General features: G+C 42.4%; 1 protein-coding gene across 5 annotated transcripts in view; it reads right to left on the reverse strand.

Annotated features, from left to right (window-relative positions):
* Positions 1-1,423: 1,423 nt before the first annotated feature.
* Positions 1,424-13,013, reverse strand: part of SLX4IP (SLX4 interacting protein) — a 166,411-nt gene continuing 154,821 nt past the window's right edge. For 3 of the 5 annotated variants that reach the window (XM_084777607.1, XM_084777609.1, XM_084777608.1), the window contains 2 exons: positions 6,604-6,704; positions 1,424-5,179 (listed from right to left, as the gene is read on the reverse strand). In XM_084777607.1, coding sequence (XP_084633733.1) covers positions 4,444-5,179; positions 6,604-6,704 — 837 coding nt within the window. In that variant the 3' untranslated portion in view covers positions 1,424-4,443. The remainder of the gene's footprint in view (positions 5,180-6,603; positions 6,705-13,013) is intronic. The other 2 variants (XM_084777611.1, XM_084777610.1) reach the window with 2 other exon arrangements.

The raw sequence follows: 13,013 nt of genomic DNA on the forward strand, positions 1-13,013 counted from the left end.
ATTTCACACACAGCTCTAATCACATTTCCAAAGTGACACCAAAACACTTTTGAGGGACTGGTAAAGGGTCTGCAGAGAAACCTACTTACAAGTAATTGGAGGCCCAAGGGACAGAAATATAAGATAATATGGAGAGAGGGGTGGCCCAGGACTTCAGTCTGTCCTGAAAGAAGACCAGATGGTCATAGAGCATGAAGATGAGTTCACTTGGGTAATATCAGAGTTACTGGGAAGGTGTCAAGATCAGGTAAAGCCCTCCTAAGAGGTCCAATGAAACTCAGTTGCAAGCACAGTGGGAACAGACTCAAACTGTTCAAACAGCCCAGAGCCTTAGGGTTCAACGTAATCTCAATGTTCCTCATTAGGTTTTCAAAATGTAAATCCAAAGGGTCAGTGGTTCAAATGGTTCCTTTAACTAACTTAACAAGATTTCCAGAACCCAAGAAATGTTCCTGGGAGGAAAAGCATTCTTACCAGAAGAGCATAATTAAAAATAACATATTTAAGCTGGGTGTGGTGGTGCATGCCTGTAATCCCAGCACTTGGAGAGACACAGGCAATTGGATCTCTGTGAGTTTGAGGCCAGCCTGGTGTAGAAAGTGAGTTCAGGAGAGCTAAGGCTCCACAGAGAAACCCTATCTCAGAAAAAAAAAAAGTTCATAACAGTTACTTTGTCTGTCTCTCTGTCTGTCTCTGTCTCTGTCTGTCTCTCTCTCTCTCTCACACACACACAAACACAGATGCAGTAGAACCTAGACTTTGAGGTTAGTGTGGGCTACATAGTAAATTCGAACTATGGGATATAGTGAGACACTCCCAAAAGTAAGCAGATTGCATGTCAAACTTATTTAAATTCACAAACCCAAATATTTATTCATAAAACAGGTACATTTTCACTACAAAAGTGGTTTTATCCTGTGGACATTCAGATTATTTAAGGTACTTAAACAACAGGAGAAGAGCTCTCCTGGAGATTGTGGCAGTGTCTAAATCCATCTGGAAACTCATTCTGAGAATCTGCCAAATTGACACCTATTAGCACTGGTCAGAGGCTTTGGGGAGCCAAGTGCATGAGTTTACTGAGTTTTGCTTCAATAAACTGAGCTAAAATAAACCACGATCTCTGTTAAGAATGGTGAGGAAAGCTTTAATGTAGCATGGCCATAGTGTGCTACAGATGAAACTCACCAAGCTATACCTCAAATCCAATCTGAATCGGTCCCCACGATTAAAAGAAAATTTCATCTAAGTCTTCTCTGTTATGCTACATATTGACATGCATTTGCTCTGTCTTGTTATATATATATGCGCCAAATTAGAGAGGATTCTGCATATTTCTGAGAATTTAATTATACCCTGAAATTGCAAGACTGAGGATATATATATGGTTAGACTTCTGTACTGAGTGATTACTTAAATTAACTTCATTTTACAATGCTTAATTTATTTTGTACTGTGGAAAGCTTTAAGCTATTTAAGAGAAACCAGTTTTAATTTTGATTTTTTTTTTTTCTTGCTCCAACATGTTTCAATACCGGGGAATGAACTCTCTTGTCTTGACAAACCAAGTACAGTGATTTCCTCATAAGAGAAAAGAAGAAATTAAAACAATTTCCATATTCTAGTCCCAGCATGCTGCACAACGAGTTTCTTTGGCTCTTGAAGAGTTGCTTATTATTCAGAGGGCCATGCACTACCGTTTTGTGGAAATATTACAGTAAGTCCTGCCAAGGAGCTTGGGAGACACAAACGCCGACGCTCGTCCTAGGCCATTCTTTCAGGCATAGATGTTTCCTTCCCTGTTTGGGTGCCCTAGTCAGAGCGAAGCTTTTGCTGAAGCCAAAGGTTAATGATAGGTACAAGTTCTGCTGAAATCTGAACATGACATCACACATAAAACGATTATACTAAGACTCCCCGCCCCCCACCATACAAGATACACTAAGGGAAGGTTTATCCAGAGATACATTATATTCTCCAAAAATCACAACAGAGAGACTTTTTGTGTCTTTTTCTTTCTCAGGGATCACAGCACATCTAAAGCACCCTCTTCACCAGTTACCCATGAGTTTTGGTTTCTGTTTCTTTTAGAACATTAATGTATTTCCATACTTCTTTAGCATGAAATAGGGAACATAACTCTGCAGTTATTTCCTGTTCCCAGCGCCAAGTGATCCACTCTACACTTCACCAGTCATACGCATGTCTGGGTGAGTTAATCTCCAGCAGCAAAGAAAAACAATTGTGCAAGAAAAATCAGGGATTATTCCCATACTTTGTTTGTTTGTTCCTTTGAGACAGATTTCACTACACATCCCTGGCTCTCCAGGAACTCACTGTGTAGACCAGTATGGCTTCAAACTCAGATCTGTCTGCCGCTGCCTCCCAAACATTAGGATAAAAGGCATGCACCACCAGGCCTGGCCTTTCTCACATGTTTTTAAATGGTTGTGGGTGGGTGAGTGAGGAGAAATCAGAAAGACCTAACCAACTCTTATTTATTAAAATGTCATTTGAAAGTACATGGAGATGGCTTAGCATCTCAGATATGAGTTCAGTCACAATAACATCAATGGAATTGGATGAACATTTCGTCTATCAGAATCACAGAGGCCTGGATATAAATTTAATTTGGAGTATCAAGGAGCTGAAGTTTTTGACTGTACTGACAGGGTCTCAGACACTTAAATGCCAAGTTATTACAGTTGTTAAGAACATACAAATTCATGCCATTCCCTACAGTAAAACTCCACCTGATAAGTAACAGAACACCTGGGATCAATTTTTCCCCTTTGTCCATAGGTCAAACAATTGTAACACCATTCAAGAAACAAGAGATGGAGAAGTGTTTTAGACTTGCTGATGGAAAATGCTTAAAGGCAAAATTCCTTAAACATATGCCATAGTGTGGAAGCCCAGAGCGATTCCCTGTTAATCCTGTTAAAGTCCATTGTGCATGAAGGCTGTGAGAAAGGCTGCACCTATCTACAACCTAAATATACTATTTTTTCTCACTAGTCACAATAATCATTATTTCCTACAATATAACATACTTGAAAAAAACATTTCTTGACATCAAATCATCCGTATAAGTATAATTAAGTACTAAGTATGACCATAACCATGTAATGATCAAGACTCTTGTTTCTTCCACGTCAGAATATCTTAGTTCTGGAGAGGGGTGTACCCGTTGTTCTGATAGGACTGGCTTCCTGCTGTGCAATGGGGGCTACCCATGCTCTCACTGAAGACTCCATAGCCCTGGAATCAGCTCTCAAGGAAAAAGCTATTCAGTAAAGGCAGTTTCTGGTCCTTTGAGCTGGAATGATCAGATGAAACTTCCAGGTTGACAACTTATGGCTCGTCTTTCTTGAGAAGTAGGCTACACAACCAAAGAACATTTAAAGGCCTTGGGAAACGTTCCAAATCATGAACTGGAAAGGCCACTGAGCGCGCTTTGGGTTCTTGTCTGTCCTAACCATACCAGAATACGGGAGGTGTGAACAAGGACAGGGTCAAACCTGCCTACCCCGGACACACCTCTCCCATGTTTTCACCCAAGGCTTAGATGAATCACCTGTACTTCCCAGCAACCACAGCTGTAACAGCTCCTTAGGTCCTGTGTCCGTCCTACAGCAGAACCTGGCAACTAAGGGACTCGCAACCCAAACCCAATCTAAGTACAAGTCTGAGGAACACAGGGGCGCACATTTCCACATGTGGCCCCAGCTGATGGAAGCCACGGTCGCCAGGCTGGAGGACATAAGTCCTAAGGTATCATCTTCAACTTGAGTGTATTTCAGAATCACAGTCCGGCATTCCATAGGTCTGAGACCCCAACACCTGTATTTCTCACAGAATTTCACGCTGAGACCACTAGCCTCTTCACTGTCCGGTACTCAGGTTGAGGAGTAAGAGAACTGCAGCACTAGAACTGGCCCGCAGCACGCTGCACTGTGTTTCTGTACCCCATCAGGAGGTCTTCATAATGATGGGATGAGAAGGCCGCCATTACTGCTTTCTCCATGGGTCCTATATTCATGGTATGCTCCTTGACAGGTGGAGGGCTCTTTGTCAATATAATATTTTCAGGAGACAGTTATAAATATGATGAGAAAGCAATAAGCCTATTAGAAAAACTGCCTCCAGGAGGTGACTGGGAAGGCTAATTCCAACACAAACAGTTTTATAAAAAGATTTACATGTATGTGTGTTTTGACTGCTTCCGTGTATGACCATACACATACCTGGCGCCCATGGAGGTCAAACAGGGTGTCGGGTCTTTTGGATCTGGAGTCCGTGATGGTGATGAGTCATCTTGTGGCTGCTTGGAACCTAAGAGCAGTAAGTGCTCTTCGAAGATGAGACTTATTTCCTGCCCCTAAATATCTGTTTATTTGAAGTAATTACCCAAACTCCTTTCAAATCCCAGGAACTATACACTCAGTTTTTCTTGCCACTACATCCTCTGCTGTAACTTTGCAATTTCTTTCTTTTCTTGCTGGGGCCGCCCTGCACTGTAGCTAATCTGTCGGTAATTGCAGCCGAGCCGGTTTGCTCTGCCTGCCCTAGGTTGTTTGTCATACGATGTCTGGAGGAGAGATTTTCCAAAACATGGAGCTCTTCTTTAGCTGTGGCTTTTGCCAAATCTTGTTTCAAAAGCAACCCCGGATCTGACAACTCTAACGCTGGCAAAACACCGACAGCTGTGCTCTTGTCCACCATCAGGTCCTCGGGGACTGATCCATCACTTCCAAGAGAAACTCTGCTGCTGTGGTCGGAGTCTTCCGCAGAGCCACAGATCCTGCGTTTCTGTTGTGTCTTGGCTGCTCGTGGACTTTGCTTTGGACCTGGTGATGCTGACTCATAGCTATACACAGGGCTCTTGCTTAGAAGCCCTGTCTTTAACCACTCCCCAGGATGAGGTTGTTGCTGGCTGCTAGTGTCTTCTGGCTGAGTCTGAGAAACATTTTCCAGCGTTTGAACAGGAAGCTCCTGGTGGCTCTTGGCTGCTTGTGTGTCACCCTGTGCTTGACCCACGGATTCTGACAGAAGAGTGGCTGAGGCATCCCTCCTCCTTGGTACCACAGTAATGACTGACTCACTAGATCTTCCCACAAGGTTCCTGCCGCTCTGTGATTTGCTCACAGCAGTGCTTTTTGCTTCAGTTCTTCTCACACTAAAACAGACAATAAAGATTGTATGGCATGTGAGGTTTGCAATGGCATGGATTTCTCCAAACCCCCACTCCCGGGTTGTTACACCTGAGAACAAGGCATGTGCCAGCTGGCTTCTCCTCAGCACGCCTGCATATCTAGGAAATCCCCAAAGTGTATATTGAGTACAGATTGGATTAAGTGTTAACATTCACATTTCCCAGTAAACGTTCTAAATTTTCATTATCAGTTCATCAATGGAGTCAAGATGTAATCACTTTAACAAAAGCAAACAGGTCCGCATCTTTAGATGTTAAAGGCAACACTGCTTGGGGTCGATATGCTAACTTTTTATAGGAAATGCTTAGATACATAAAGCACAGGATGTGTGTGCATACCCACACATATGCACCCGTGCACACATGCACACATATTTGTGAGTAAATACTAATCTAGAAATTCCCTCATGACATATTCAGGTATTAATCAGCAGATGCCAGGTTTATTCATCAACATATGGGAATAAGCCTCAGTTATTAGACTTGGTTAGTACTGGGAAAAAGTCAGATAATTATCATTAAAGAAAGTATAACTATGACAAGCAGTATATCTACTCTGTTTATCTATCATCCACCTCTCTCTCTGTCTGTCTGTCTGTCTGTCTCTCTGTCTGTATGTCTGTCTGTCTGTCTCTCTCTCTCTCTCATCTATTATCTATCTATCTATCTATCTATCTATCTATCTATCTATCTATCATCTCTCTATCATCTATCTCTCTACCTATGCACTCATTTATCAATCATCTATCCAATGTCTTTCCACAGGATACACATCGATAAGACAAACTTTACCTATAAAACAAACTTCCAGGGAAGGACAGAAACTGCATAGGAAAGTGAAAGACTTAAGCCCTTAATTTTGTCAAAGAGTTGACAACAATACATTTACAAATAGCAAGAAGCTTTTTCAGTCATTAAACTCAAGCACTGAAGCTGAGATATTTACTTTGGCTAAGCTTTGTTGAAACAAAACAAAACAAAACAAAACCATAAATATGTTGCTGTAAGGGGCCCAAGGGCTCTCATAATTACATTAAAGTCAGAAGAGCATCTTACAAAAGGAATGTAGTTTTTAGGTCTGTCTGCAGTTACCTCAGGAGCTGTGTGAAACACACCACCAGCAGGTGCTTTTCATCTTCAAAGAGCTTGTAATTAATCACTCCTTGCATCACACCTGTGAAGCAAGGAGTCCATTCCCACTGTCCAGAAAGCAAGAGCAACAGGAAGGTGGGAAGGACATGTACTAATACACGGCTGTGGGCAGAACCAATGTCAGGGGGCTTCTGATTAAATTCCATACACTGCCGTTACATGACGGACTATTCTGGTAACACAACTATCCACACAGGCAGTCAGAAAAGGAGGAAAAGGAAACATGCTGTACCTACATTTCTTTCAGAGCAGTTCTCTTGAGCTTTGTACCAGGAGAAGGCGAACTCTCAGCACACTCAACAAAATAACCAGACAGTCCATGGATGGCACTTTTGACCTACTCCGAAAGACAGCAAAGGTTCAAACACAAGTCTATTAGCTAAACACCAGGGAAGACAGATACAGCAGGCATGCTCAGACGAACACCTTTACTTTTGGAAATCTATAGAAAATAGATTGCTGTTCTAGGTAGTTTTAGCTGCTTTCAGTTGGGAATTTTCTGGCGTATGTCACAACTGGCTTTGTATTCCTATCTACACAGTTCATGCATTAATATGCACCATGAATATACAAAGCCATAATGTGAAACATGCGGATCTCAAGCCATCTAGAATAATATCTGGTACTCTGTGGCCCCAAAGAGCAGACTCTCTGAGCCAGCAGCAGCAGCACGCCTGAGAGAAGACAGCGACAATCGTGAGATTTCCTCATTTCCCTTATCGATCAACTTCTCAATATAGCCTCTGTTAGCCTTAGAAGTGTATCAAGTCAAAACTTTTAATATTGGTATTTTTTTAAATGGAGCTTCTCAATCTTGGTTATTAAACAAACAAACAACAACAACAACAACAAAAACCGGGAGTCTTTGCCTTCTTATAGTAGCCATTGCTATGGTTTTATACACACATTATCTGCCTTTAAAAACAAATCCAAGAAGCTTCATAAGCCGGTAATTACAAATTTTTAAAAAGTCTGCCAGCCTTTGCCAGAGCTGACCCATGTAATGTTTTTGGAATTTCTTCCCTTGGGTTAGAGACTGATGGTCCAGATAAGGTGTTATCTGCTCTTGTTGGCTGAGGTACTAAGTATTCTTCCACATCAAACTTCTGCAAAATGCTGGGACCACGAGGAACACTTTGGCAGCTACCAGTAGGTCCTTCTTTTATATAGGCTTACCTAGGAACACACAGTGATAGTCTTTGAGATTCTGAAGGATGGCAGCCACCGGTATTATTTCAGAGTATCTCTAAAGGCTTGATCTAATTGGTGCCCACAATACTAAGTTGGGAGGATCCTTGCACTCTGGGCCATGGCTGTGGCTTCAGACCTGGGCTAAGATCTTTCAAAGACATGTCCACTTGTAATGTAAATTGTTTTTAATGGTCAATGAACAGAGTATATCTGGCTTTATTGGTTTACATTGCATTGTAATGTCTTTTTTTTTTTTAGTTTGTTGTTTCCTAAAATTAATTTTTGGAAAAAGAATACTTCAAGTTAAGTCAGAGAGGAGAGGCGAAGGAGGGTCAGCTGAGAGAGATTGGGAGTGATGGGGATTTATGTGTGAAACACTTCTAAGCATGTCCTGCGAACACAGTCGATTTTCCCCTCACTGCCACACCCTGTAAGTGCTGTATTTTCAGAGCTGAACAATTAACATAAGGAGCATGAGTCAGGCTTTGAACAACTCTGTGAGAACCAGAAAGCCTTTTGCTATTAGGAATGATGTGAATTCCCCAAGGCTGGAAGAAGTCCACAATGGAAGGCAGACAGGGTCATAAATAACAACAATGAGTTCTGCATACACTGTAGAACGTATGACACAGTGATGCTAACCGGCCCTTCAAATCTCAATCTCAGTATGGATTCAGCCACTGACTTAGTTATGTTTAAAAAGTACATGTGTTTCCTCTGGGAACTTCAGAAAATGTCTTTAAGAAATACAGCAGTCTATTCTTGTCTTAAAGTCCTTTGACGGGGTCAGGGATGACTTTGGAAGAAAAGTGATGGGGGCTGGAGGGGAATGTTCTGTGGCTTCAAAAGGGAGAGCGGAGAGAGGGGACAGAGGGGGGAAGACAGAAGAAGAAAAGGGGTACAGAGAGAGAGAGAGAGAGCGTGCGCACGAGAGAGCATGTACACACACACACACACACACACACACACACACACAGACACAGACAGAGACATACACACACTCCTGAGTGCACACTGAGCAAGGCTGGTCTCAAGCTTATAAATTAAAACCACATTTGGCAGTTTGTTTAAAAAGACATATTTACATTTGTATGAAGACTGGGTGGGCAGGAAAAAAAAAAAGAGGTTAGTCCCCTTCCTCAGGCCTTGAACTGTCAGGACTCATTAGATGTCTCTTGCTCATGCATTTCTAGGGTCATACCCCTTGTTACTAAATCAGAGCTCCTGGTCTCTAGTACTGCCCCCTTCAACTCAATATCCTAAAGAAGCAGCTATCACCTAAGTATAGGATTTGTTGAAGGGATTTTTCTCCTGATAACTGCTATTCTGATCAGGCACAAAAATGAAATTGGTTACTTATCCTTAGACAAAACTCCAACATGCAAATAGGCGGAGCCCACTCGACAGGCTGCATGGCTTCTGGAACATGCAGGGATGATACGACTACTCTTTAGATTCTGTGTGAGCAATTAGCTGACCATCAGCAAGGAATACAGACAAATTTACCATATTCAAAGAAGCTAGCACACATTTAGCTCAGTCAAGTCCAGAGTAAGCATTCTATGAAGGTCAGGTACTTAGGGAGTAGACTACTCAGGAGAGGACTTCATAGCTTATTCTGCATGCCTGACAGAATGTTATCATTTAGGCCAAGGATGAAATCCTGTGAATGTCATTTCTTGGTATACTCTATTCTTAACCACCTGACCAATTCCTGCCACTTCCTTTTTGTTTCAAATTTTGGGAGTATTTTAAAGGTTCTGGATTTAAACGTTTTCTACCTGAGAAATTACCAAGGGGGAAGCAGGACAAGGCTACCGGCCCCAGAAGTCTAACCTAGGGGGACACCCTGCCCTCAGTACTTGTGCAGCTCAGGGAGGGAGGCCCCAGGACAAAGGGGTCAGGCCTTTCACTGTCTTTCTTAGGGACCAGTGAGTACATTTCAGGGTGAAAGCCAACCAAGCAGGTCTCACTATACAGATGCAAGGGGAAGGCTGAACTGGAGGAGTGTGTACACATAATGAGGACAGACAGGACGCCATGTCATCTGCTTTGATCTGGGAACATTACATTCCTGGACAGAAAGATGACTGAGGGCATCCCCACCAAAACAAGGTAAGCAGCTATGCCACAGTTACTGCCTCTAATCCAGACAGATTTGAGATGTCCTTATAATAATGGCCAATATTCAAGCTGCAAAAGCACCTGGAAACTGAGCGAAACCTTGGAGTTCATCCTGCAGTGACTTGACTTACTGAACCGCAGTCTCAAACATTGTGGGACGAAGAAGTGGGCTCAAAATGACAAAGAAACTTCCCACTTGCTTGAGTTAGGACCTCCTCAGAGAGTCTGTAAGATAAGCTGGGACTCCCAAAGGCTAGCAGAAGGTTGGCTGCCGTGCAGGCACCAACGAAGGTAATCCCCCCCCCTTTTTTTTTCAGACTACTAGGCGTCATCATGGAAACTGTGATTCACAAGGTGTGAGGTGGGGCTAGGAGACCCATATTTAGGATCTCAGTGATTCACATTCTGCTGATGTACACAAGACAACACTCAGGAAAGGCAGCAATAGAGAAATAAACTTAATCTGGTACAAGGAGACAGTCAGACAAGACTGCAAAGTGTGTTTGCATTATCAAGCAAAACCACCTTGGGAGCTTGTTATGAAATGTTACAGATCCCACCAAGAATCTACTTCATTTGTGTCCCTAGGGGCTGGGATCAGGGGCAGTATATTTTAGGCAAGCTCCCCAGTGATTCTTATACGCAGCAGAATTAGTCAACTGCTTTTAAGACGTGGTACTGGTAACATCTCTTAGAATGACCCAGTTAGGGATCACTGAACTCTGGTAGGCATAGTTTGTAGCCCTTAGTAAAAAGATGAACACTGACTGAAAAAGGCCTCCTTTCACAGAGCCTCTGCCAACAGGGAGGGGAATAAGCAAACAGACAGCGTGGTTTGGGTCCCCTCTCCAAAATTCAGCTATTGCCAATGTCCAAGTATTAAAAGACAGAGCCTTGAAGAGGTGATTAAATCAGGAGGGTGTTGTCCTCATGAGTGGCATCAGGTTCCCTTACAGAGCATGACAGAGGGTGTTCATGCTTGCCCTTCTGTCTTGCATCACACAGAGACATGTCCCCTTTTCCTTCAGATGATGTAGCAGTAAAGTACCAACTAGGAAGCAGAGATCAGACTCTCCCCCGACAGCAAGGATACTGGTCCTTGTTCTTGCATGCCTCAGCTCACAGTGCGCTGAAACACAGTTCTGTTCTTTAGCTGCCAATGCAAATCTGGGAAAGTCCTTGCATATGGTGTCCAAAGCCACTCAGAAGGGAATGAGTTTGGATAGAAAAAAACAGATGAAAAGCAGTTGAAGATGCAGAAAAAGAGACAAAGGAACTGCTGGTAAGGAAAAAGAATGCCAGTGTCCCCAGAGGCAAGAAAAGAAGAGAAATCAAACACCAGTGAAAGCAACATGAATAGAATGCAGCCTTTTGAGCACAAGCGAAAATATCAAACGATTCTTAGACATCTAGTAGCTGCTTTGGGTAAAGTGCTGAGATGTAACCACCTACTATAGGTGGAGGAAAGTTGAGATAAGCCAGAACACTCCAGTACAAATATAATATGAGCTGTACAAGTAACTTGAAATTTTCTATATCCCATTAAAGAAGTAAAATTGGTGAAATTAAATTTCAATATGTACTATTTAACAATGCATATAAACATTATAACATATAATCAGTATAAAAATACCAAGCCATTTTATGCACCAAGTCTATAGTAGCGTGTATGAACTTTATTCAGAGTCGATAATTTCCAACTTGCCTGTCTAATGCTTAAAGGCAGAAGGTGGTCACTGGAAGCCACATTGGTAAGCACAGGCCTAAACAATATGTTGGGAGGGTTTTTCATTAAGGAAAAGCAAAGAAATGGAGGCAAACACCAGTGTCACTCCCGATACAGCCCAATGAGGCAGGTTTTATTCCTGTTAGCACAGCCCAGGGCTAGATGCTGACGGTCAGGAACTAATTCAACATGAACAAATGGCACGAGGTAGCAATGCCAATGACTAGATGACTAATGTAGTTTTTTTGGGAAAACTTTGTAGCTGGTTCTCTAGCATTTACTTAGAAACACTGGAACTTCAACATTAGTTGAGGTTGGAAAGGGGATAAGATGAGTGTGGAGGGGGCAGGTCAAACCATTGATCATGCCTATGCATGATGAACACACACATCCTACTCTTTGTTGATTGGAACTCTTGGTATATCTCATGACCATGTCTGAAAACCTGTACAAGGGCTAGGTCACCACACTGCTGTTCACAAGATTGTAAAATATGCCACAGGAGGAGAGTACAATCCCACCTCAACCCCTCCCCCACTGTATGGGATTAATTAATATAATATCTTTTTGTCACCACTATCATCTTTTTAGAGATGAATCCAGTTTCTCACTATAAATGTAATGGGGTATCTTCTTATTCTATTTTATTCACCCTTAGTTAAAATAATAGTTCAACTATATTTTAAAAGGGAACAATTCACCAAGTATTATGTGTATACAGTCTTAGGCATACTCAAAAAGTCACTGTTTCTCCTTTCTCATGATCTGCTAAGAAGATCTGTCCAGGGCATATCAGCAAATCAAATGGCAGAGAGCACAGAGGTGAAGGTCACACACTGGCTTGTCCAGGGCCAGCTTTACAACCCCAAAGACCTGCTTTCAGTTTTGCTTGTGAGCGTGGAGAAGTGTATGCAGCACTCTGGAAATGGCAAAGTGTTGCACTATTTTTCATGACATTATTGACTAAAACAAACAAATATACAACCCCTGATGGTTTCACAAATAACTTCGAGTTGGTAAAAAGGCAAAGATGCTTCTTATACCTGAATATTCCCAATTCCCAACGTCTTTTTCCCAACATCTCATCTGTAGGGCTGACCTAGGCAGCACTTTCTCTTCTCTGCAGAGTGGCCACATACCTTCTGCTGTCATAGAGGGATGGAGGTGAAGGAAGATGACTCTGAATCAAAATTTCTTGTCTACAGTCCCTTCTTGTCACTATCTGGGTGAGAGATTTGGAAAACTGACTTATCTTTGTTGAGGATCAATTTCTTCATCTGCTTAAAAAAGTCAGGGCTGTTCTCTCCACTGGGGTTTCTGCTGCTGCACTAAAACATCATGACCTGAGCACTGTGGGGAGAAAAGGGTTAATTCCCCTTACAGTTCTCTCACACTCCTCAGGAAGTCAGAGCAGGAACTGAAAATCTATGGATGAATGCTGCTTCTTGGCTTGCTTGCCGTGGCTTCCTGCCCAGAGTAAGGTGTGCTGCCCCACATTGATCATCAATTAAGAAAATGCACCACGGGCTTGCCCACAGGCCAATCTGGTGGCAGCATTTTCTCACTGAGGTTTCCTCTTCCAAAATGACTGTAGCTTGTGTCAAG

The sequence above is a fragment of the Acomys minous genome (genome assembly GCF_964271855.1).
Source record: "Acomys minous genome assembly, chromosome: 3".
Classification (NCBI taxonomy): Eukaryota; Metazoa; Chordata; class Mammalia; order Rodentia; family Muridae; genus Acomys; species Acomys minous.